Below are 27,209 nucleotides of genomic sequence, written 5' to 3' on the forward strand. Positions count from 1 at the left end.
ATTGACAACAGCGAGAAATGTCAGGTTATTACAATTATTCAGGCAAAAGGCAATGAGGCCCTAAATGGAGTGGCAGCCACAAGAAAGGCATTGTGCTAGATGCTTACAGAAGTGGGACTGAAGTTCTTGAGAAGCAATGGTTCTGGGAGATGGGCCTTAAAGGCAGAAGACATGTGCCTAAGGTTTCAAAAAAAAAAATCAGAGGTAAAAAGCACTGCATAGTAATTAAGTCTTGAAAAGGTAGAGGCAACAAATGTAACCTTTGAAAAGTCTGGCAGTGAAGGAGAGACTAGATGAATAGGACAGTCACCTGAATGACACTCAGAATCAGAGTTGAAGTTGAAGGAAAAGTAAGCCTTTGAGGAGAAATTCAAGATTAGGAAAATAGTAAGTAAATCAAAGTTTCAGAAGAGAGAAAAGGGAATGAAATCAAAGTCACAGATTTAGGCAAGGAGAACCACCTTTTTCTTTAGGAAAAAAAAAAGAAAGGGAAAGAGACCACCTACAGAAGAATGGGCAATGAAGCAAAAGGTGAAAATGGGAGAAAATAAAGAGGGAAATTTTGTTTCAGTGATAAGTCAGTCCCACTGATGAAAACTTCCCAGAGAGAAGCAAGATATTCTATAAAAAGGGGATGAGGCTTTACAATGGGTACAATCAATAGGGACATGTAGACCACTCAGTCTGCCTGGAAAGGAAGGAAATCAAAACTTGTTAGGGCAACTGACACCTAAAAGAATTGTTGGGAGGGCACTGATCTAGGGAGATTTGAAGGCAAATGAGAGAGGACAATAACAAATAGTAGCAAGAGATTTCAATGTCTTAGTTTAGGATAAGTCTAACAGCTAAAGAAAAAAATAGAGAACTGAACAAAAAGAAAATTGTGCTAAAAAAATTATTTCATTTTCTAAATTGGACTGCTAAAGAATATCCTTATTTTTCAGCACTACATGAACTCTTTTTTTTTATTTGCAAGGCAAATGGGCTTAAGTGGCTTGCCCAAGGCCACACAGCTAGGTAATTATTAAGTGTCTGAGACCAGATTTGAACCCAGGTACTCCTGACTCTAAGGCCAGTGCTTTATCCACTAAGCCACTTAGCTGCCCCTACATGGAACTCTTATCAAAACGTGATTAGAACATATACTTGTTGAAATTATCTGCTAAAAGACAGAAATAGAAAACATATCCTTCGTAGACTACAATGAATAAAAATAGTTTAGTTCAGCAAACAAAAGACACATCCAACATAGATACTTAATAATGAAATCTTAAATTATGAGTGAGTCAAACAACAAATAAAAACAAAAACAATTATATATGAAAATAAAGGAAGAGAATAAGGATGGGTAAAGAGAATTTTTAAGATGCAGAAGGAAATTAAAAGAATTCATAGTCTGAGATACTATGACCTTAAACTAAGGTCATCTTCAGAGTATGAGGGGATCAGTGATAGAGGTGAAGACTTGAAAATAGTGAAGTCAATTTTGAAGAACTTCTATAAAGAATGAAAAAGGAAACAAGTAAGAGATGATTTAAAAGTTGATCTTGCATCCAGGAAGGTTGAACTGAGGCTTGAAGACATGAATTTATAATGGATCCTATTGGCTCAGTTTAATGACTTCCTCTCATAGTGTTTTAGTACCCAGTAACAAGAAGAGAAGGTCTTGGCTGCAGGCAGTCACTCAGGGTGGCTAGGCATAAGGAAGGGATAAAATGGTTGGTTACCAAGTGACCTAAGAACTCAAGGGTGGCAGTCAATGATAGCTGAAATCCCAATAAAAAAGATTTGGGAGGGTGACATCTGAAGGCAGAACCAGAGTAACAATACACAAGGGGAATGACCAAAGAGTATGTCAAAGGGTAATTAAGGAGGAAAGAGATCGTTAGACAACACAGAGACAGGAGAGAGTAGTCAAGAAGAGGAATGTGTTTATAAATAAGATGGAAAAGGAAAACATTTAGACATAAGGAATAATAACATAGGAAAAATGTAAAACATGCTGGCCTGGACCTCTACAAATTGTTACTAACTTTAACTGGTTCCCTGCTGCTGGTTGCTAAGAAGATGAATAAAAGGATTCCCACATTCCTTAAAACTGTTATGGTAAATCTTCACCATTCTCCTCAATCTCCAACTCAGTAGTTGATCCTACTCCCTTCTTTACTAACAAGATAGAAGTTATGAAATAAAATTTTCTCTTCCATAATATCACTTTTTCTTCCCTCTTCTCTCAAATTAAGGCATCTTTATTTCCCAGGCTAAACTTTCTTCCTGTGTCCCAAATTTCACTACTCTTTCTCAGGGACCTAGCTCCTTCATTAATGCCTTCCTCCATCACCTTCAGTTTTCACCTCCAATGGCTCTTTCCCTTCTGTCTCTGAACAAAGAACAAGTTTCCCAAACTTAAACAAAAAACAAAATTGCACTAGCCTTTGATCTCCCCATTAGCTATCATCTTGTTTTAAATTCTACTCTTACTTCAACTTCAAGACCTAACTAAAAGTTGTATCTACTCACTGAAGATTTCAAGGTAAGAAAAATTTCAAGGAGAAATGGTTGTTTTACCTCTGAATTCTGATGGCAGTTACTTTCTGTGCCACCCATTTTCTACACAATTATTCATATTAGCAATTTTTCATATATGTGTGTACACATAATTATCTCCCCAAAGAGATCACATATTCCTCAAAGACAGAGATCATACCCAATGTCACTCATAACGCTTTCAGAGGCCAGGATTATAATGGACTTAAATTTAAAATATGCTGGAAAAAAACCTGTAAATTATTTGTAAGAAATGTGAAACAGGGGAGGTTAGGTGGTGCAATATGGATAGAGCACTGGCCCTGGAGTCAGGAGGACCTGAGTTCAAATCCGACATCACTTAATAATTACCTGGCTGTGTGGCCTTGGGCAAGCCAATTAGCCCCATTGCTTTGCCCAAAAAAAAAAAAAAAAAAAAAAACAAGGAAATGTAAAACAAACAGATCATGAACAGAGAATCAATGCCAGAATAATAAGGCATGATCATATTAACATGTTAAATCTGTTAACCTGTAAAGGGTACATACAACTTTAAGGTTTATGCTTTCTTCATAACAACCCTGCACGGGGAGGAATTCAGCCCAACTTTACAGATGAGAAAAACTGTAGAGAGTTAAGGGACTTTGCCAAAGTCATTCATCTCAACTATCTGCTGTGTCTGATACCAGAGCTCTTCTCCCTTATTCTCCCCAGCCCAGTCTGTCTCTCCAGGGCCCAGTGGATTCCAGGCAGCTCCTTTTTTTCTACTCAACTGTTACAGCACCTAGCAGGCAAATAGTGATACAGTATAAAAGATTTTAAATAGCTTTAATAATATTATTGTTAATATGATACATTAGATTTTATTTTTTAACTAGATGTAAGAAGATCAACTAGGAGTTTGTTGGAGTAATTCTCTCCAGCAGAAAAAAATAGGGCAAGGGCTATAAAAATGAAGTACAGATCCAATATATTTTCTAGAAAAACAATGAGCCAAATACCATGATGAAGTAAATATAGAGTGAAAATATAATAAATCCCTAGTTTTCTGAGATTATGGCACAGGGAATATGAAGGGAAAAAATTTGCTGGTAGGTTAAAAATACAATGATTAAACTATCTCCCAAAGTATTCAGAACAAATAATATCAATAACATTGGCAATAGCTATTGGCATTTTTTTTTAAAAATTTAAGATTTACAACGTGTTTTAAGTATGCTATTGATTGAGGTCATAGATGTTTCTCCTTCACTCTCAAAGAAGACCATGACATCAGGGAGGTGATGTCATGACAAACAAGTGATTTTATTGCAGAGAAAAAATGTAGAGAAATATGAATATAGAAATTGGGTGGAGGTTTCCTACTCTGGAGATGTAAATTGACTACCATGGAAAAGATGTAGAGAACTATGAATGTAGCAGAAACTAAATCTGTAATCTTAAAGGGCTGTTAAAAATCTTGTTAAATTGGGTGGAGGTCTCTCACTCTTGAAATGTAGATCGACTACCACTATTTCCTAGGGGTTTGGGGGCGGGGTTGTTTGGGGGTTTTTTTTAGGATTTTGCAAGGCAAATGGAGTTAAGTGGCTTGCCAAAGGCCACATAGCTAGGTAATTACTAAGTGTCCGAAGCCAGATTTGAACTCAGGCACTTCTGACTCCAGGGCAGGTGCTCTATCCACTAGCCACCTAGCCGTCTGTTTCCTAGTTTAATGTAAAATTTGTATCCTCATCTTAGGTTTCACCCTCTACATTTCCTAAAGGGAAGGAATTTCACCTTTTGCCCTCTGGCTAAGGGGCAGGACATAAAAATCTGGGTTGAATCTCTGCTCTTCAGCCTGTTGGCCCAGCCAACTTTGCTTGCTTGCCTGTTCTTCTCTTCTCTTCTCTTCTCTTCTCTTCTCTTCTCTTCTCTTCTCTTCTCTTCTCTTCTCTTCTCTTCTTCTCTTCTCTCTCTCCCCCTCCCTCTCTCTCCCCTCCCCCAATCCTTTCCTATTGAAGTAACTTCTTTTAATAAATTAATAAATTTAATAATTTTTTTTTATTTCCACACTTGATTTCCCCAGGCCTGAGTGTTGACTCCTCACATGACAGAATCGAACTCAAACACATAGCAAGCAGCTACAGTTTGAGTGAGGAGGGGCTGTTCTAAGTCACCACCTCACTTTCTCCTCCAGAGTCATCTGGGTCCAGTGGCCAGAAATGAATCAGCATGACTGGAGATGGCCCAGGATGCAAGGGTTAAGTGACTTGCCCAAGGTCACATAGCTAATAAGTGGTAAGGTGTCTGAAGCCAGATTTGAATTCTGATCCTCCTGATCCACTGTACCACCAAGCTCTTCAACTGATAATTGTTAATGAAGTTAGAGGCACAGTGGGTAAGATGACAGCCCTGAAGTCAGGAGGACCCAATTTCAAAACCAGTCTGTCACTAAATGTGTGATCTTGAGCAACTCACTTTGATGATGGAAAAATACCTTCAGGGAAAGATGCTTACCAATGGATCTATGAGGGTTTGTATGTAATAAAAAAAACTCACCAACTCTCCGAGGAAGGTAAGAAAGACTTAAGATTTTAATTCACAGGTTGCTGCAAAATTCATAAGTTATTACAGAAAGTTCATAAGTTACTATATAAAGTTCACTGGTTAAGCTCTCTGGAGAAGCAGCTAGATCATGAGCTATTTAAAGGAAAAGCTAAAATGTTTAAGAGAGAAAAAGGAAGGAAAGAAGCTAAGATCAACAGAGATCCAGCCAGAGCCATATTGGGATTTAAAAGCTGGGAAAGGAGTAGTGAAGTCAAAAGGGGGGAAAAGGAAAAGAGGAGCTTAGAAGAGAAAAAATAAGAAATTTAGATCAACATAGATCCAGACATATGGAGCTGGGGCCATTTTGTTCCAACTACATGGCTAGATCATGAGGATCTGGACAGGGAGGGGGAGAGGGAGGGGGAGAGGGGGAGAGAGAGAGAGAGAGAGAGAAAGAGAGAGGAGAAAGTTTGATCAAACATCTTTCTGATGCATGGAAATGTAAAGAATTATGAATGGAGCAAAAAGAAAAACTGTAATCTTAAATGCTGTTAAATCTTGTTAAATGGGTGAGATTCGCCACTCTTGAGATATAAACTAACCAACTAACCCCTTGTTGATTGTATCCTGCCTCTCCTTGATACTGCTGTTTGTATTGTCCCCATTTCCCCTTCACTTAAGCCTTGGCCTGCATGCTGGAGTGACAGGAAATGACATATTGAACTTGGGGGTCAAGCACCTTGAAACAGGAAGGACCAGCACATAGCTTGCCTTAGGAAGATACCTGATCCAGGGAGTTAAGACCACTCCCTAAGTGCCACCCTCTGTCCAACCTACCATAGAAGGGTATCCAATAGGAAGCATCCACCCCTTGAGCTCTCTTGCTTCTTCTGGGGCTCCCATCCAGAAGGATGGGGCTTTCTCATGCTCTTCCTTAACCCAAGTGGAGCATGATGGGCCTCTCACCATGTGGCCTGGCTAAACCAAGTTTCATGGCTGCCTTTCTTTTTATCTCTCTCTCTCTCTCTCTCTCTCTCAGACTTCAACTGACCTGTCCTCAGGGTGCTTACTGCTTTTCTTACTAACTGTGGCCTGTGTACTTTGCAACAATATTTTGCCATAATCAAATCCCAAGCAGTTTTAAAATACCAGAGAGCTGCAAATTCCTTCACCTTTTCAGGGACCTCAAATCTTCTATCTTCAATCTTTAAATCTTTAATAATTGGCAACATTTCCAGTGGATGGGACAAGGGTGGCGCTTGGGGCATGGTTTAGCATTTATCTGCAGGTATTTTCCAATGCATGTGTCACAGGGGCAATCCCCAAGGAGTAGTTAAAACAGTACAAAAGCAGTGTATATGCTAAGCCTTCTCTGTCCCAGAGGTGTGACCAAAAATCCAACATGGTTTAGGAGCTTAGGAAATGGAGATATTACAGTAGTCTCAAAAGATTACAATATATTCTCTGTGTCCTACTTCAATTTAACCCTGACGGCCTCTTATCCAAGTCATCTTCAGTCATCCTGATTCCTGAATGTTCACTGGACTCAGATGGCTGTGGAGGAGAAAGTGAGCCTGGTGACTTTGCACAACCCCCCTACCCCCCCCCCCATTCATTTGCTTGTCATGGTCTTCCTCAATAGCAAAAGAGGTTGTGTGTCCATGTATATTCTTAAAAGTTTAGAAAATAATTGCTGATAAGGTCATAGAAAATCCCTGCCCCACCCTATCCCCTAGCAAAAGACATACACCACCTATCAACAAAACAAAATGATTAAATCCTTGCCCTAGGCCTGAAAGTATTAAATCTAAGTACTTCATCTTCCAATCCCTTTAAAAGCTTACCCCCTCAGTAGGCTGACTTTCCTTTTGGGAGACCATGCTCTTGGGCAGCTGGATTCCCCAAATAAATGCCTTCACTTAATCTGGAGAAAGCCTGAGTCTGAATTCATTGAGAAACAAACTGTGTCCTGACCCTCAACATTTTTCCTGTATCTCAGTACTATCTCATTTGATCCTCCCAACCCTATGAGGTAGAAGCCATGATCCCCATTTAACAGATGGGGAAACTGAGGCTAACAGATTAAATAATTTTCCCCGGGTCATCCAGCTCCCAAATGGCTGAAGTAAGATTTAAGCCTGGACTTTTCTGACTCCAAGTCAAGCACTCTATCCACAGCATCACTTAGTTGCCTAGAAAAATGCAATGATCAAAAGACAGTCTACCATTATCTTCAATTTAAAAAATCATCCACTACAAACATGACAAAACAGCCACACTGAAGTAGTATGATAATAGAGAAGGGACAGCTGACATGGTCTTCCCAAGGACTTACTTCAAATAGAAGACAAGACATGCTGCTTATCCTTAGCAATGAACCTAAAATAGATTCACTCTACCATACCTCAATGAAGACTCAAACTCCTTGGTAGGAGAGAGAATAAGATAGCAGCTAGAAAACCACAATGCTAGGCTTACAAGAAAAAGGGAGGCACTGAAGGTAGGTTGATCAAGGTTTATTAAGAGGCTCCTAAACCACAACATTCATCAATCAACCTACAAGCACTTATTAAGTACCTACTGTATGCCAGAAGGTGTATTAATTACAAAGGAAGGACTTTATAATCTGCTAGAGGACTACAATACAAGAGGATTCACTCTATTCTTAGAAACTCCCACCCAAGGGGAGTTCTGAAAATGAAGTGGATTAATACCAATTGTCTACAAGATGAAAATCATTCAATACTGAAAATTTGTGTTTTATCCAAAACTAAAGAATCAAAAGGAAAAGCTATTTAATAAAAGGGACAAAGGGATGCCTTTTTAAAAAAAACTGTTTAGGTTGACCTTTTTTTGCTTTTTTTTAGTGGGGGGAAAATAGTTTGTCTAAAAATCAGAGTTGAGCTGTAGTATATTTTTCTGAAGTATATTTTAATCATTTCTTAGTAAGATTAGACAATAATAGGAAAAATATCCAAAAAAAGTTATTTATGATCTATTAAGTGCAAAATAAAATGGCCTTAATTTTTTCTTAATATTCTTAATTTTCTTAATATCTCTGTAACCTTTGATAACTGTCAATCACCTCCTCAATACTCTTGCTTCTCTTTAAGTTTTTTTCTTCCTTTGTTTTTTTTCTCCTTTTTCTCTGACCACAATTTATTTTCATTTTTCTTTGCAGGATCTTCAATCAGTTAAGTCTATTAAGATGGATTAATATTATTCATAATTCTTCACGTGTGGGCCTGTATGTTCATGTTTATGTGTGTGCTTATGTTACTCTAATTCTGCAGCTCAGAGCAGGCACCTCCTCCCTTTACATATGCCGTTTCCCTTGATGATGTGATCAGCTCCTACCAGATGATTCCCAATCCTAGCCAAATCCCTCTCCTGAGTTTCTATCTGGCATCACCAAGAGGTGTTCAGCTCTATCAAAATCAAATGTGTCCAAAACATGTCATTATCTTCTTCCCACCCTCTCCCCAAAACTCTTCTGAAGTTCCAATTTTTTCTACCACCATTGTCCCAGTTATACAGACCTGCAACTACAAGGTAGTCTGCAACCCATCACTAACATTCACACTCCACATTTACAAGCTGTTACCAAGTCTTGTTTCTATCATGTCTCTTATACACTCACAGGTCACCATGCTGGTGCAGTCCTCATGTCCATACCTTTCTGAAGCTCAGAGAATGAAATCCAGGGAAAGGGGTTTAAAAAATCAATGGACTGTTTTGAGTGAGGAAATCACTAGGCTCGCTGACTCAAGAAGATTTTTAAAAAAGTCTTTAAATTTTAATTCAGATTACTGCAAAAGTTGACAAGTTACTACAAAAAGTTCGCAAATTAGGTTCTTTGAAGAAGCAGCAAGATGAGTTTCAGTAGAAGTAGGAGTTAAGCAAAGAAAAAACAGTTACAAGCTGGGCTGGGGAGAATAGCAAAAAAAAAAAAAGGCGGGGGGGGGGCAGCGGGGAACAGTCACAAGACAATGGCTAGACTTAGATCATCATGAATCCAGCAAGGAGAAGGGGGTGGGAGAGTTGGGAATCCTGCACTGCATCCCCAGAACTGGCTGCCTCCAAGGAAGGCAAGAAAGCAGGGAATGTGTAATAAAGAAGGGCTTAGGGGAATCAGAAGTTATTTGAGGGAATAATGCTCCCCCCCTAGAGTAGGTTGTCCTCCAAAAGAAGAAGAAAAATTCAACTGAGTGAGCAAGCTTTTAAGGAGAATATAGGGAGACAGGCTGCAGGTGTGTAGCTTAGCAAGCAGAGGATGAAGTAATGAGATAGACTGATGAAGGGCAGTAGGACAAAAACTTGAATCTTTCAGGCTAAGGTAGGGATCTAATGTTTTGTTGATAGGGGCTTCTGTGCCTACCAAGGTACTTTACTAAAAGTTCACTGACCTCAGTTTGGATAATGGAGATGAGGTAGGGGCAAGAAGGAGGGCAGTCTTGTAAGGTATATGATCAATGCAGAGGGAAAAGATTATAGGACATATTTCTCTTAACATTTCCCCTACTTTACTTGTCTTCTGACTAGTCACCCTGGTTTGTTGTTCTCTTGTTCCATCACCACTCATCTCTTTCCAGCTAACTTACCATGAATAACTCCCACTATGGAAGCAGTCTTAAAAGTTGCTTTTCAAGTGTTTTTTTTAGGTTTTTGCAAGGCAATGGGTTTAAGTGGCTTGCCCAAGGCCATACAGCTAGGTAATTATTAAGTGTCTGAGACCAGATTTGAATTTAGGCACTCCTGACTCCAGGCCCACCTAGCTGCCCCCACTTTTAAAAGTTTTAACAGAAAATATTAAGAAAACAAAATCAAGGGTGATCAGTCCTCTGCGCTGCTCAGCTACCCTACAGCACATATTAGAAGAGGGACAGAGTGAAAGGAGAGAGAAAATATATGGTAGTGGGGAAGAATGGATGGAGGGAATTACAATCAGCAACAGCAACAATGCAAAAATATGGAAGTAACTTTTAGGATGGACTTATCATAAAGAATGTGATCCACCCAAGACAGAGCTGATGGTATCAGAACACAGAATGAAACACATTTTTTCCTCTTTACTTTATTTCTCATGGGGGGAGGGGGTATCATGTTTACTCTTAAACAAGAATATTTTAGTAATGTATAAAAAAACACTTGTATAAAAATATTCATAGCATCTCTGTGGTGACAAAAAAATCGAACATAATGTAAATGTCCTTCAATTGAGGAATGGCTTAACAAAATGTGGTATATGTATGTCATGGAAAACTATTGTTCTATTAGAAACCAGGAGGGATGGGAATACAGGGAAGCCTGAAAGGATTTGTATGAAATGATGCTGAGTGAGATGAGCAGAAGCAGAGGAACACTGAGCATCCTAACAGCAACATGGGGATGATGAACAACCTTGATGGATTTGTTCATTCCATTAGTTCAACAATAGGACACAATACTTTTTCTTCCTTAAGGATATGATTTTTCTCTTATCACATTCAACTTGGATCAATGTATACCATGGAAACAATATAAAGATTAACAGACTGCCTTCTGTGGGGGATGGGGAGAGGGAAGCAAGATGGGGGGGGGGTGAATGTAAAAAATTCAAAATAAATCCTCTTCCTTTTCCTTAGACCAGCAGTTCTCAAAGTGTGGTCAGGAGAGCAGGTGCTCTCTAAGCCGTTCAGGGGGTTCACAAGGTGAAAACTATTTTCATGATAATACTAAACCTCTACTCCCACTGTATCAAGAGTCACTGGATGGTGCTGACATCCTAGAAGGAGAATGACTCATGTTGCTTTGTGGAAGTCTTTTGATTGATTGTTGTCCTTTGTAACTGAAGATATCAAATGAATGATGGCACGACATGCACACTATGCTGATTATATATACTAAGTTGTGCAAGGACATCCTTCTCACCCCAAGGCCTGCTTCAGTATGTGATGATCTAGATACTGTGGGAGTCCTTCACCTTATGGATATGGGTGCCTCCCCTATCAGTGAAGCACCATGGGGCTCCAGCAATAACAGTATGTGATTTGATGACAACACAGTCTTTTCAAACCTGTCTCATGATGGTCTAATTTTCAGTATGGTGATTTTATGAGTAGTCTATAGAAAGTAAGGTAAAGCTAACCTGTCTCATCATTATGGCACAATGTGACATCATTGTAGGGCATAGCTAAGCTAACCTGTCGCTCAAAGATCTATGATGTTCAGCTCTGAAGATATATACTCACCAGGGTTCAAGCACTGGGGACAGGTGCTGAAGAAAGGAAACCCTGGGGAGGGGGGCAAAATCTATGTTGGAGGCCATGGGGGAAGCTTCCAGAGGGAGAGTTGGGCAGTGCCTGCCTAGTCCCACTTCAAATCCCAGCCCAACTCAACCAGCCCTTAGAGCCAACCCTAATCTCAAAGTTACAGATCAGATTTGTCTAACTTCCCAAGCAGTTTGTTAACATGACTGATAAGGCATTTTTTTTTAAATTTATTTAAGGTTTGCCCAAGGTCACACAGCTAAGTAAAATTATTATCTGAGGCCCAATTTGAACTCAGGACCTCCTGATTCCATGGCCAGTGCTCTAGCTGCCCCATTTCTTTTAATGAAATGTCTGATAACCAGCTCCTCGGTCCCATCCTGAATTATCCACCCCCATCCTAAGTTAAAGGCAGCTCCCTTCCTTGATGGTCAAAGCGAGTAGTTTTTCAGGACCCCCACCCCACTTCTGATCAACTGACTCCCGTTTTGGGGGTCTGGTATTCTAGTCAGATCCCTCATGCACGACTATGCAATCATCAAACTTGGAGAAATATTAAGTGTTTGTATATGTTAATATAATAATAATTGTATTATGTTCTTTCTTGAGGCCAAACTCTAGAGGTTAACAATTGTCCCTTATTAAGATAAATTCTGAAAAATTAACACATATTTAAATTATTTTTAGGCTAAACCTACAAAGATCATTAGCAATAAATATTGATATAGTCCACTTAAAAGTTAATTACCAAAAGTAATTTCTAGATGTAAAAGAATTCTGAGACCAAATGACTAAAGACTGCTGTCTTATTCCCTAACCTTTCATTTTATTTATTTTAAGAATATATGTAAAAGATCAAGAATGAAAGCTAGGGCCCTGAAAAGAGACTAAGGGTAGTAGTAACTATAATTAGGGGGAACCTCTCTTGATAAGGTGATTTGCCTTCCCCCAGGCACTGCAAAAATAAAACATCTAATAGAAGGAAGAAGTCTCTTAGATTAATTCAATTCTTGTATTCATCTTAGTCCACATTTGACAAGCCAGAATGTCATGAGGGGATTGGTAAAAAAGGAGATTGAGTGGTTTCCAGAATGATTCACATGGTTACATGTGCTGAAAGATGAAGTGATTTATGTTCTCTTTTGTGAAGTAATATGTTAACTATTACCTTATTTTGACCTGTGATTTTTTTTTTATCATAGTGAGAAAATATTGTTCAACTGGTGGAGTTGTGAACTAATCCAACCATTCTGGAGACAGATATGGAACTATGTTCACCAACAAAACTGATCATACCCTTTGACCCAGCAATTCCAATACTAGGCCTATATCCAGAAGAAATCATAAAAAAAAAATGGGAAAAGACCCACATGTTCCAAAATATTCATAGCAGTTCCTTTTGAAGTGGCGAAGAATTGGAAATGGAAGGAATACCCATTAATTGGGGAATGGCTGAACAAGTTATGGTATATGAATGTTAGGGAATAATGTTGTTCTTTAAGAAACCATGAATGGTTGGACTCTAGAGAAGTATGGAAAGAATTATAGGATCTGATGCTAAGTGAAGGGAGCAGAACCAAGAGAACATTGTACACATTAACAACATTGGGAGTTGATCAACTTTGATGGATGCAGCTTCTCTCAGCAGTTCAGAACAACTCTGGGAGACCTATTATGGACAATGCTATACACATCCAGATGAAGACACAAAGCAAAACAAAACAAACTATAGTATTTGAATGAATGCTAGGTTCACTTTTTTTTAAATTTCTCTTATGTTTTTCCTTCCTAACCCATGGTTTTCTTGCTTTTCCCTTAGTCCTAATTCCTCATACAGAAAATGACTAATATGTAAACATGTTTAACACAAATAGTCAAGTCTGACATTCACTAGACAGAGGGGAGGGGGTGGGAAGGAAGGGTAGAAGAAAGTTGTGTAACAACTATGCATGTGGGTAAATTTTAAAAACTTTCATAACATATATTTAAAAAATAAAATATCAATAAAAAAGGAAAATATTGCTCAAAAATCCTCTGAAATATGACCAACAATGTTCTGTTATTAAGTACCCAGTAAGTACCAGGCTCTGCTTAATGTTCAGGAAACAAAGAGGCAAAAGACAGTCCTCCCCTCAAGAAGCAAAGAGAGAAACAGCATGCAAGCTTTACATAGGATAAATAGGAACTAATTGGAAAGCACTAGAATTAAAAGGCATTGGGGGAAGGATACCAGTAAAAGGACGTAGTTGAGACAATGAAAGTCAGGGAACTAAGTAGATGGGTGTGGAGAAGGGAGAGCCGGAAGTGTGGGAAGAAGAAAGTGTAAGACTGGAAAGGTAGAAGGGTAGGGAAGGGCTCTGAAAAACAAATAGCACTTTGCATTTAATCCTGGAGGCAATAAGGGGCCACTGAAGTTTATTAAATTAAGAAGGTGACATGGTTGAACCTAGGTTTTAGGAAAATCACTTTAGTAGCTGGAGGACAGGTTGGAGAGGTAGAGAAGTGAAGTGGGAAGACCCAGCAGCAGCTACGCCAGTAATCCAGCTATAAGGAGGTGACAGCTAAAGAGATGAAGTAGGGGGAAGAGGAATATTAAATTTTACAAAGGTAAAATCAATAGGTTTTGTTTGACAACAGTAAGGAATTCAGGATAGCTGCTAGGTGTGAGCCTGAGGGAAATTAGGGGGATAGTGTTTCTTTTTCAGTAATATAGAAGGCAGGGAGCAGGTAGGATCTAGGAAGAATGAGTTCCATTTTAGACATATATATAGCATTTAATATATCTATTGTATATCTGGTTTGAGATGTCTAAATGGCAGTGGGAGACTGGAGATTGGAAATCAGCAGAGTTTGGAGCAAGAGAGGAAGATTTAAGAGCCATCATAGAGAAGATAATGAAATTCCTGGAATCTGATGAGAACACCCCACCCGTAAGGAGGAAAGAATAGGACCCAGAACAGAACCCTGAGGGACACCTAGGTTAGAGGACTTGATATAGAGGAGAATTCAGCAAAGGAGACAGAGAAGTGGTTGGATAGGGAGGAGGAGAACCAGGAGAGTGATCAGCAATGCCAAAAGTAAAGGAGAATAAGAACAGAAAAAAACCATTTGGGTTGGTAACGTTGGAGAGAGCAGTTTTAGGGGAATGGCAAGGTCAGGAGCTGGAATATACGTGGTTAATATTAAATTAGATCAGAAATTAATTTTATAATTGTTTCTACCTTTGACCCAGCAATACCACACTACTAGGTCTGTATTCCAAAGAGACAACAAAAAAGGTAAAAAAAAAAAAACACATGTACAAAAATATACAGTAGTTCTTTTCAATAGTAGCAAAGAATTGGAAATTTGCGGGGGTCCTGAGTCTTCTTGCTGCAACTGTTATCAAACAGCTTAGAGATCCTGGCTCCTAACAGAAAGTGAAGGGATGCCCATTATTTGGGGGGCATCAATTGGGGAATGGCTGAGCAAACTATGGTATATGAATGTGATGGAACATTATTATTCTATAAGAAATCATGAGGGGCAGGACTTCAGAATAGCATGGAAAGACTTGCATGAACTGATTCTGAGTGAAGTGAGCAGAACCAGGAAAACATGATACACATTTAATAGCAATAGCAACATGGAATGATGATCAACTATGAAGTTCTTGATCATTTCTGCAGTATAATAATCAAAAACAATAATGAAAGACTTGGAGAATATTATCCATATCCAGAGAAGAAACAGTATTTCCCCATGTGTTAAGACATCCTTTTCTGAAAAATTTGGGGGTCTAAAAACTGGGAACATTCTTGTACAGTGGTTACAGATTTTTTTACTTGCATTTCACATTTTTTCACGCTTGTTGTCTTTGAGCTCATTGTTTCACATTTGTTTTGGGTATAATAGGTGATATTTTGCCAAGTTCTGCACAGAAATGGCTCAGAAAAGATTTTCGTCCAGCACTGAATTCAAGTTCAAAGTGATCCAGTTTGCAAAAGTAAACGGAAATCGTGCTGCTGAAGGTCAGTTTGGTCCTCCTCCAACCGAGAAAACATTCTGAGAATGGCTATGGGGGAGAAGAAACCCTCCTGAAAACGCCCCATCAGAAGAAGGCCATGGAGGCAAGGACCAAATGGCCTGAGTTAGAAAGGGAATTGAAGAGGTGGAATGAAGAGCAAAGGACCAGTGGAATTCTTGTGTCCACAAAGATGGTTCAGCATGAGGCCAGAAGTGCTTGACAAAAAAGAAGTGACTGATTTCAAAGGAGGAGATAACTGGTGCTTCAGGTTCATGAAACAGAACGGACTAAGATTTCGCCCATGCACCAGATTTGCCCGGGGAGAGCTTGTGGTCAACCCCAGACCAGAGTCCAGGCAGGAGAGTGGTCAGAGTCTCTCCTGAGAGGCAGTGATTTGCCATCAAACACAGATGAGGACAAGTTCATGGATGAGAGTCTTGACAGTGATGAGGAATTGTATGAATTTTGTGATGAATAAAACTTGAGTTCAATACCTTTATGTAATACCTTTTTTTTTTCAAAATTTGGGCCCCAAAATTAAGGTGCACCTTAAACATGGGAGCATCTGATACATGGGAAAATACAGTATGTCATTTTTTTCTAATTTTTTTCTTTTCTGTTTAGATGTTATTCTTCTTTCACAACATGAATAATGTGGATCTGTGTTTAGCATGGTTATAGATGTAGTGCCCATATTACGTTGCTTTCTATGAGGAGGAAGAAAGTGGGAAGGGAGGAGGGAGAATAATGTAAAAAAAAAATGATTGTTGAAAACTACCATTGCATGTAATTGTAAGAAAAGTAGAAAAGGAAAAAAAAAAGAAATATCATCAACCAGGTCAGCAAGCTATCAAAAATACTGTGCAAATTAGAAAATAAATCTAACACTCTGAATTGATTAAACTGAGAGGACCTAAAAATAAATTGTTTCTGGCAGGTTTCTACTTACCAAATGGAGTTCAATATCATTATCTTAATCTAACACCATTATCTTCTTGTTCCTATCCTGCTGAGTATCTAGAATCATACAACCATGCGCAGTTATCCAATTTCAACTGGACCTATCCTACTACACTCTAATGTGTAGTGTTACCTTCCCTGATTAACACTCTCTCACACTCTAAAACAACTTTTCCAAAATTTTTCTTAAACCACCTAACATCACCCCCACTTCCACTCAGAAAAGAACCTCACCTCATATACTTCACTGCAAAACTAAAACCAGCCATCCAAGGGGTTCTCTTTCCTCACCAATTCCTTATTTCAAATGACTTTAACATCCCCCCAATCATCCCTATCTGAGGATGAAGTGGTCTTCCTTGCCAAAATCCTTGCCCCCTCTATTTGTACTTTTGATCCCAACCCTGCCCATATGCCCCAAAAGCTTGGTAATTCCTTCTCTCCCTCATTTTGAACCTATTCTTAATCCACTAACTTTTACTAATGCTGCCTGCAAAAAAGACAGATCTTTTCATCCTCAATAAACCTTCATTTGATCCTTTCATCACAGCCACATTCCTAGGAAAAAACTTCCCACTTTCACACCTGCCCATCACTGCTCAAAATCTGCCCCTGGATTCTCCATGGTTGCCAATGACCTCTTAACTGCTGAATCTAGTCGCCTTTTCAAGTTTCTCATCTCACTACTATATCTTAACTGTGAATGACCCATCTCCTCCATTCTTCCCTGCATCTTCATGAATCTGCTGTCATAGTTCTCTTAACACCTGCTGAAGCATTCCTTCCTGGTCTCCTTTTCAGAAGCATCATCCATGTGTATCCCCTTATGAGTCAATGTCCTCAAAGCTCTGTCCTGGACCTTCACCGATTCTCCTTCCACATTCTTTTACTGACCTCAGCTTCCATGGATTCAACCATGCACTCCAAGCGATGTCTTTCAAATTAAAACATTCAGGCCTCATCTCTTTTTTAACATTCTAGTCCATATCTTCAGCAACATGCATGATGTTTCCACCTGGTTTCTCAGAGCCATCTCAAACATAATATATCTAAATTCAAGGTCATTATTTTTCCTCTCTAAACTCACTGCCCTCTACCTCCATCTTCCTTATATATGCTGTTCTTCTATTCACCCAGATAAACAACCTAGGAGATAAATAGTGAGTGGACTTTTTCCAGTCTTAGAAAGCTGCTACCTTGTGAATAATCCCAAGTTTGAGAGTTTCTGAGTTTGAAGATTCAAAAACTGCCTTCAAGAGAGGAAGTTTACAACCTAGAAATCATCCTTCAACAATCTTTCTCAATAATTCTCTAACCCCTTAAGATTTTTATATCTGCCCCCTTCACTCTACTCACACTACAACCTCTATCCTAAACTATTTAAGAACCTCCTATTTGAGACCCTTGCCTCTCTTTCTCTATCTCACACTGTAGCTCAAATTAAAGTTCTGGTCATGTCACTCCTCTGCTCAAGAAGCTTCAATGGTTTCCTATTGTTTCTAGGATAAAATAATGTGTACAAACTTGCCTGTTTAGCATTTAGAACCCTTGGCAATCTAGTTCTCACCTATCTTTTAGGGGTAATTAGATGTTACATTCTCATGTACATTTACAATACAAACCAGTTAGCTAATATTATCCACACTCCTCCACAGTATATGACTAAGTTTTCCATGGAGGACATGGCACAAACTGTCCCTCATGTCTGAAATGGTCTCTTTCTTCATCTCCATCTCTTGAAACCACTAGCTCCCTCTAAAGGCTCAGTTCAAGTGCTACCTAGAGTAAAAGGACTTTCTTGATTCTGCCAAGTGTTAATAGTCCCCTCAATCAATGTCTTTATTTTGATATCCTATAATTATCAACTAATGTTTTATATCCCTATTAGAATGTGAGTTCTTTGAAGGGAGGAAGTGCCTACATCTACATCTAAATCTTAGCAAACCCCCCTTTGAGCATACTGTAGTAGAAAAGACAGTTACTGATTGAAAAAGGAGAGCTAGTTCCCTGGAAAGTTCTGAGTCTCCTATAAAGGACTTGAACTAGAGGCCCTAAGCAGGAGGCAAACTGAACCTCACAGGTATCAACTCAGACTAGGCAGGTGGGGGCAACATGAATAGACTAGGGCTCTGGACAGGTAACAGGACAGGGAGGAGAGGCAGTATTATGATTCATTAAGGTACATTCAGTGAAGCAGCATAGCATAATGGAAAAGAATGCTGAACATGGAGTGACAGGACAAACCTGAATCCCAGACAGGCCACTTTCTACTTTCATCATCTCATCTTTAAATAAGAAAGCTGGACCAGAATTCTAAAGACCTTTCCAGCTGTAGATCCATGATCCCATGATCCAACATAATTTTGTTACAACTACAAGAATAAAATTCAGTATTAGATGGAAGCTGAATTACATGTGTTTGACTGACTGGTAAAATAAGGCATTTCCTAGAGCTGGATAATTTCAAGGTAAGTCACTTTACCTTTTGGACCTCTGGATCCTAGTGAGTAAAATGTGCCCTCTAAGGTCTCTTCCAGCTCTTGGTCCCTTTTAGTACCTCGTCTGGGTTAGATTCAAAGTTATAAATAACAGTAAATACAAGATTTATTTCTTCTTCTTTTTTTTAAGTTTTTGCAAGGCAATGGGGTGAAGTGACTTGCCCAAGGCCACACAGCTAGGTCATTATTAAATGTCTGAGGCTGGATTTGAACTCAGGTCCTCCTGACTCCAGGGCTGGTGCTGTATCCACTTGCTGCCCCTAGCTGCCCCTATTTCTTGCTAAAGAGCACTTTTCCAAAGAAAGTAACAATCGTGACTGAAGTGAAAAAGTCATCAAAGACCATGATACTAAGGGGCGACTTTGTACATATTCCCGGATTAGTCGTGTTGTGAAAGAAGAATGAGAACGAAAGAGAGATATGAGGGGAAAAAAAAAAGAAACAGGAAAGAAGTTTTAAAAAGCGAACCTCCCGGATAGAGCCCCGGCCCTGGAGTCAAGGAGGCCCCGAGTTCAAGTGTGACCTCAGACACTCAACAATGACCTAGCTGTGTGACCTTGGGGAAGTCACGTCACCCTTGCCACAACAAAAGAAAGACTTCGATCCTCTGCGATGTGTAATAGTTTGGAAGCGAGTGGCGCCTCCCCAGCCCGCCGCCTCCGGGGCGGCGCCGCCGAGAAGGGCCAGCTTGTCCGGGCGGAGGCAAGGGAAAAGGCCGCCCCGCTTTACGATTTAAGGGTTCCAGTTATACCTGTTGGTGGCTACGAACCCGGGGAGCTTTTTCTGAAGACCAGGGTAAACACTAAGGGTCTCGTAAGTGCTGTGCGCTTACGTTTAGGCAGGTGAAGGCGCGCTGGCCTGGGCTGCGGAGCCCGCACAGGAGGCGGCCCGGGCCCCGCGGGCCCCGCGGAAGCTCCGGGCCGGGCCGGGCCGCGCCGCCCGGGGCCGCGGGAACAAGCTTCCGCCCTCCGCGGCCGTGACTCACCCCCGCCCTCCCGCCCGTGGGGGGCCCGAGCACGTGGGCCCGGCCCGGCCCGGCCCTCACCCACGTGGCCCCTCCGGAGCGGGGCAGCGGGGCGGGGGGGCGGAGGGGCGGAGGTCAGCGGGGAGCAGCGGGGGTCAGCGGGGCGGAGGTCAGCGGAGCGGGGGCAGGGGGCAGGGGGCAGCGGGGGCGGGGCCGCCACGTTCTCGATGACACCCGAGGGAAGACGCGCCGTTACGGCCGCCGGGGGAGAGGGTCCACAGCGCGTGCGCCCCGCCCCGCCCCTCCCCCTCCGAGGCGCGCGACCCCCCCCCCCCGCCTCATCCCGGGCGTGACAGGCCGGCCCGGGGCCCGCCGCGGCGACAGCGCCCGCCGCTTACCCGCTGCAGGATCCGCCGGAGCATGGTGGCGCTCGGGGCCGGCGCCGGGGCCGGGGCGGGAGGGCGGCGGCCGCTCGGGCACCTCCGCGGCCCCTCTCTCGGCCGGCCTTCGAGGAAGGAGCGCGCAGTCGCGCGGCCGCTGACAGCGGGGGCGGGGGCGCCACCTCCTGGCCCCGGGCGGGAAGAGGGAGCCGGGAGCGCGCGGCAGGCCCCGCCCCCGGGGCGGGGCCGGGGCGGCGACCAATCCCGGGCGGCGGGGGCGGTGTGCTCCCGCCCCCCGGAGCGTGGGCGGGCGGGCCGGACGCGCCTGCGCCCCGCCCTCCCCGGCCGCTCCGGAGCCGGGGCGGGGCCCCCCCCCACCGGCCGCCCGGCCCGAGGACCCCGGGCCACAGAGTGGGGGCTGTCTGTGTTGGACAGAATCCCCCGGGGGACCCCCACCGGCTGCCCCGCCCCCGCCCGGCCCGAGGACCCCAGAGTGGGGGCTGTCTGTGTTGGACAGAATCCCCCGGGGGACCCCCACCGGCCGCCCCGCCCCCGCCCGGCCCGAGGACCCCCGGCCACAGAGTGGGGGCTGTCTGTGTTGGACAGAATCCCCCGGGGGACCCCCACCGGCCGCCCTTGACCCTGTGCGGCATCGCGCTCTCGGGGGTCCGCCGCCCCGAAATCCGGCCGGGCCTTTAATTCAATCTATTCAATTAAAAACAGACTGCAGACGGCGGCCAGTCCCGCCCAGCCGGCCCCAGGATCGCGCCCTGCACCGGCCTCCAAGTGCCCGGGAGCCCGCCCTCACAGCGGTCCCCATGCCTGCCCCGGCTGGCACAGCGGGCAGAGCACCGGCCTGGGAGTTCCGAGCCAACTAAATACAGCCCCCCACACACACACTCGGGTCCATTTCAGGGCACCGCCTCCCCAATGTCATGGTCTTTGAGAATCAGCTGTGAGACCTTGGGCAAGTCACTTCATCCGGATCGCGTCATGCCCAGAACCATCTCCAGCCGTCCTCATTCATATCTGGCCACTGGACCCAGACGGCGCTGCAGGAGAAAGCGGGGCTGGGGACGGGCGCCGCACCCCCTCACTGCAGTTCATGTGCTTGTGCGGCATCCCCTCACCGATCCATGGTCTTCAAGAAGGAAGGACAGACGAGCAGAACCAGAAGAACCTTGGACATGGGGGTGAGGATCAACCTTGATGGACTTGCTCAGCCCATCAGTCCAACAGCCAGGGACAATTTTGGGCTGTCTGCAATGCAGAGCACCATCTGTATCCAGAGAAAGAATTATGGACTTTGAACAAAGACCAAGGACTATTACTGTCAAATTAGAAAAAAAAAAGCATTATATTATAATGTAATTTTACTATCTCATACTTTATATTTCTTCCTTAAGGATACAATTTCTCTGTCATCACATTCAACTGAGATCAGTGTTTACATAGAACCAATGTAAAGACTAACAGAATGCCTTTTGTGGGGGAAGGGAAGCAAGAATGGGGGGAACATTGTAAAACTCAAAATCTTTCTTAAAAAAAAAAGAATGGGGTCAGCTAGGTGGCGCAATGGATAGAGCACCAGCCCTGGAGTCAGGAGTACCCGAGTTCAAATTTGGCCTCAGACACTTAATAATTACTTAGCTGTGTGGCCTTGGGCAAGTCATTTAACCCCATTGCCTTGCAAAAAAATAAACCTAAAAATTTTAAAACTTAAAAAAACTGAAGGACAAAGCATCAATCTATCCCCTCAGAATCCTTTCCTCAATTCTCACTGTTCTAGCTGCAGGTTCCCCATTTACTGCATAGCTGAACTATAGACATTACATGTCTTGTGGCATAGTGATAGAGCACTGGTTTTGGAATCAGGAGGACAGGAGTTTGAATCCAACCTCAGGCACTTGATATCAACTAACTGTGAGACCTTGGGCAAGTCATTTAATCCTGACTGCATCCCATCCAGGGCCATTTCCAGTCGTCTCGATTCATATCTGGTCACTGGATCCAGATGGCTCCAAAGGAGAAAGTGAGGCTGGGCACTAAATACAGCACCACCTCCCCCCCCACACACACACACACACTCAAATCCAGTTCACTTGTTTTTTATGGCGTCACCTCCCTTGACATCATGGTCTTCTTTGAGAATGAAGGACAACCTTCATCATTATCTGCTCTGGTTTAACCAGCTTCATCACCACTGACATCATCTTTTACTCTTCAATTCCGATAGAATGCAAGTTCTGTCAAATTAGAGTGCTGAATCTGTAATCAGAAAGAAAAAGTTTTCCTAATGCTTGGGAATTTTTGGTGGCTCACTATTATCTTACTAAGTGGGGGGGGGGGGAGTTGCTGCTGAGTCTTCACTCTTCCTAAACTCATTTGAAGTTTTCTTGGCAAAAAATACTGGCATATTCCTTTCTCCAACTCAATTTGTAGAAAAAGAAACTGAGGGCAACAGGTTTGATGCCCAGTGTCCCCAGCTACTACACATCTGAAGTTGGATTTGAATTCAAGTCTTCCTAACTCCAGGTCTGGCACTCTATCCATCTCCCCACCACCCAGCTGCCCCATTCAGTGTAAATACTTGAGTAATAAAATCAGTCATCAGCAATTGAGTAATCTTACAGTATTACCCTGGAGTTCCCAACCTGATCTCAGCATTTCTCTCTGATACATTTTCTGAACTTAGATTAACTTGATTCTCTTGCCATTCTCCATATTCATTCCACACTCTCCCACCTCTTCATCATTGCTTGCTAGGATTTTATTGGATTCTTAAATAATTTTCATTCCATCCCTCCTTCCTTCCCAACTGTGGGACTCCCAAATGCTTTTAAATGACGCCTCCTCCATGAAACTTTCCTTGATCCCCACATCCAGTGAGTAATGCTTTTCCCTCACATCTCACATAACACTCTGTCCTTTTTAAATACAATTAATAATGTAACATGTTGTTATTATAGGTATTGATTTATGCCATATTACCCCTTCTAGACCATAAGCTCTGGGATTTATATGTCTATAGTCTCTCTATCTCTCTCCAACCCCCTAAAACCAATATAATGCTCTGCATATATTAGGTGCTTAAATAAGTATTGCTATATACCAAGCAATCTCATAATAAATCTTTGGTATTAGTAACTTTATTCTATTTTATAAATGAAGGGGGGAAATGTGCAACAGTGTCACTGAACCAATAATCAAAACAAGTTGTATTTCCTAGCTCTCTCACCAGCTAGAATGACTACGGTAAATCATTTAATTTCTCTGGATCCCAGTGATCATGAGTAAAATAAAGAGGTTGGAATAGATGTTCTTTAAGACCCCTTCTAGTGCTAAAAACCATTTTAGTATAAGAAGAGGTATAATAAAGTGGGGCAAGTAGTGTTTTGACCTGGGGTACTGAATTTAGAGAGCAGAGGACAGAGAAGGGGAAAGGAATAAGCAAATATTAAGTGCTTCCTTAACAAATAGGACAAAAGACATACTCTGCAGCATTTGATCAACCATTTACTATTAATGCCTTACATGTTTTGGCTATCCCGTCCTGTTTACATTTTTTCTTAGTATTAAAATGTCTCCTTTTATTAAAATTCACATAGTGGCTAATTAGCTGGATTCCACTATGGAGAGGATGGAGTAATCCAATGGAGACAACATGAAAGAATCCAGGACAACTGAGTATACATATTAGGGATTAATTTTTTTATTACAGATTATGCTTTTAAAAATATTATTTCATTTAATCCTTACAACAACCCTGGAAAGTAAATAATATTATGACCTTTTTATGGTTGAGGATTTCTAGGAGGCAGATAGAAGTTAATTGATTTGTTCAAAGTCACACAATGAGACTCCCAACTTCTTGACTGTAGGTCCAGTACTCTAGCCACTGAGCCACCTAGCAAGTCTCATAAAACTTGACAGAATTTTCATTCCATTACAACTTCAGGACCTATTAAGTTTAGCATCTGATTAACAAAAATAATACAAATTGGAGGCTCCACTATTAAAACGTTGAATTGAGCTTCTCACTTCCTAGTCTCTTCTACCCTGACCTACCCAGAGAATCTCTGTCTGTCTTTTTGTTTCTGTCTGTCTCATTCTACCCCCATCCCCACCCCTCAATTTCAGACTCTCTCTGACTGTCTGTATGGCTTCCCCCCCCCTTCCATAGGGTGGGATCTTTTTTGTACCCCACCTCCCTTTAAATAGCAGTCAACACCAGCCATTGCCCTGGTTGCAGTCTAGTATTTTTGTAGAATTTGCCCAATATGCAAAAATCTTCTATGCAAAAAAAAAAAACCCAAGTCAGAATAAGTACATTACCATGATTTGAACTCCAAAATCACAACCCTATCAGCCTGTTCTGTGAAACTAGGTCAAGTCACGAGCTCCAAGATGTCCCCAGAGAAGCCATAAACATGATGGGATGGGATATTGCTGGTAAACTTGCTAAAGAGGACCTTGTGTTGTTCTCACCCAATCAGGAATAGAATAAAGAAATAAAGAATAATGTATCACTTTAAAGGGCACTTGTATATCTTTTGATAAAAATAAAGTAAATATTTTTATTTACACATGATTTGTGTAATAGATTTTAAGGCGCACCTGAAGGGCAATGGTGGGTGTGAGGCAGAAACAACACAGTGTAAACAAAGAATTCTAAAGAATCAGAGCAGAAAGATGTGTTCATAGACAGTGAGCTGTCATTTACATATTGCTTCAAGGTTTGTTGAGCATGTTAGGTTTTATTTCATTTGATCATCACAACAACCTTGGTAAGTAAAGACTATTTATTATTATCCCAGTTTTAAAGCTGAGAAAACTGAGGTAGACAGAGAATAAGTGACTTGCCCAGGATTATCCAGTTAGTATTAGAGGGAAGATCCCACCAACTTCTTACACAATTCACCTCACCATTTAACTTCCCTAGAAATACAAACGAAGATAGCTTACTAACTTGTCCCCAGGACTGGATTGGCCCCTGCCTTGTCTACCAGCTCTGTCCCGTGCAGATACAAACCATACCTCTACCATTTAAATTCCAAGAGACTATTAATCAGATCAATATTACCTTTGCTTCAGTAGAGGGCAGAGCAATCTACAGACCTATGCTCTCACTTCTGCCCCCTTCTCTGGCCACCCCTTCATGCTCCCTTATCATCATAACCATAGCTAGTTTGTAGAGAGACCATAGTGACTTGGTAAGTTAGTAGTTGTTTTTCATAATGGAAGATGACTGTGACATCACATGAATGATGGCATGTTTTGCATATTATGTTGACTATGGTGAGGGGAATGTTATACAGAAATCCTTCTCACTTGCCTTTTCCAGGACCATTTTGATCTGAAATGACATGAAATAGAACTCTGGTGATGATGTGGATGTTATGGAAGTCCTTGACCATTTGGATAGGGTTCCCTCCCATATCAGGGAGATATCAATGCACTGCAGCAATGGCAAGCAAATCACCATTTTGGATGTGATTTTCTGATGACAAATTGGTGACAACATAGCAATCCAAACTTGTCTTTGATGGTCTAATTGTCAGTATAGCCTTTCCTTTCAAGCTTGCAATTATACTTCCCCCAAACCCAAAGACTTTGGTTTCCCAGAAGCTGCCCAGCAGATCATGGACATAACACTGCCAGATTGTTAGCTGGCATCATTTATGGTTGAAACTATTAAAGTATCTAATCATCTTTGAACCTCCAACTTTTGTTGGTCCATCTTGCACTGGTCCAAGAATTCTACCTCCAGTGGCACAATACAAATGCTCTTTTTAATGCTTTTCCTCTTAATCATGGCCCTGGTAACAAAGGTTTCTCTCTCTCTTTCTCTGTGTGTGTGTGTGTGTGTGTGTGTGTATATCATTTATTTTTCACAAAAACTCTTTAAAACAGGGGTTATTATTATCTCCATTTTATAGATAAGGAAATTGAGGCTGAGAGAAATTAAAGTCACTCGACCAGGGTCACTCAGTTACCTAGTCTATGAGGTTCAGATGAATGTCTATAAGTGGTAGAAGTGGGATTAGAATCCAGGTCCTCTCATTCTAAATCATTCCACCACACCACACCCCTTACCTGAAAGAAGCAGCTGCATCAATAATTCAAAACAATAAATAGGACAAAAGAGATTCTATGCAGCAATCAATCAAGCATTTACTATTATTAATACTTTATATGTTTTTGGTTCTTCCTTTCTATTTATATTTTGCTTAGTATTAAAATGTCTCCTGTTATTAAAATTTCCTAAGTATCATGGCTGATCAGCTGGATTCAACTGTAGAGAGAATGGAATAATTGGAGACAACATGGAAGAATTTAAAGCCGCTGAGAATACTTATTAGAGACTAATTTTTTGTTAGAGATTATGCATTATGATATCTTGAATTATTTCATTCCCTTCTTTTTCATATCCCATGATACCAGGAGTCACTTTTATCAGAACTCTAGTTGATAATTCTTCTTTGAAGATGACCAGTGACATCACAAATGATGTCTTGACTCTTTCCTGAATTGGATTTCAGTGAGGCAGAGTTGCCTAAAATCATCAACCTCACTCTCTCATCCAGAGTTATCAAAATTCAGTGGCAAGTCAAAAGTCAGAATGACTGGCAATGGATGAGATGCAGGGAACAACCTCGGCATCTTCTGTGTCTGACTAAACTCGAAGCATTCCATAGCTCCTGCTTCAGTCACCTTCATGACCTTTGGAACAAATTGTTCTCATCTGCCCATTCTGCTGGTGGAAGTCTTCACATGCTTGGGGTAGACACCTTCCTAATTTACCATCAGGTTTGGGGCTCAGCAGTTCCCTTAATACATTAACCTATGCCTACTGTTGGTTTCTTGGAGACACTGGTGAAAAGTTGCATGAAGATGAACACCAAAAATGGATAAGTAGTCCTGAAAGGGCTCTCAGAGGTGCTAATCCTCCATGAACACCCCATACACCTCAGTTTGTTCCAACAGCCATGAAGGTGACTGAAGCAGGAGCTGTGGCGCTCGGTCAGACAGCAAAGATCCAAGGTCATCCACTGCATCCTGGACCATCTTCAAACATCCTGACTTTTATCTTGCCATTGA

The 27,209-nt window shown here is 41.6% G+C and overlaps 1 protein-coding gene and 1 long non-coding RNA gene across 4 annotated transcripts in view; both read right to left on the reverse strand.

Annotated features, from left to right (window-relative positions):
* Positions 1–20,234, reverse strand: part of EEA1 (early endosome antigen 1) — a 125,600-nt gene extending 105,366 nt beyond the window's left edge. Inside the window, exon 1 of the mRNA XM_074226570.1 lies at positions 20,127–20,234. Coding sequence (XP_074082671.1) covers positions 20,127–20,150 — 24 coding nt within the window. The 5' untranslated portion in view covers positions 20,151–20,234. The remainder of the gene's footprint in view (positions 1–20,126) is intronic.
* A 1,253-nt stretch (positions 20,235–21,487) lies between these two features.
* Positions 21,488–25,315, reverse strand: LOC141515198 (uncharacterized). 3 transcript variants are annotated; one of them, XR_012476242.1, is made up of 3 exons: positions 25,192–25,315; positions 24,444–24,580; positions 21,488–22,376 (listed from the first exon to the last, which is right to left on the reverse strand). It is a non-coding gene; the product is annotated as an uncharacterized LOC141515198 (long non-coding RNA). The 3 variants fall into 3 exon arrangements; XR_012476243.1 differs by having other exon boundaries at positions 25,074–25,315; XR_012476241.1 differs by having other exon boundaries at positions 24,444–24,591; positions 25,074–25,315.
* Between the last annotated feature and the right edge of the window lie 1,894 nt (positions 25,316–27,209).

This window comes from Macrotis lagotis, chromosome 2 (assembly GCF_037893015.1).
Source record: "Macrotis lagotis isolate mMagLag1 chromosome 2, bilby.v1.9.chrom.fasta, whole genome shotgun sequence".
Lineage (NCBI taxonomy): Eukaryota > Metazoa > Chordata > Mammalia > Peramelemorphia > Peramelidae > Macrotis > Macrotis lagotis.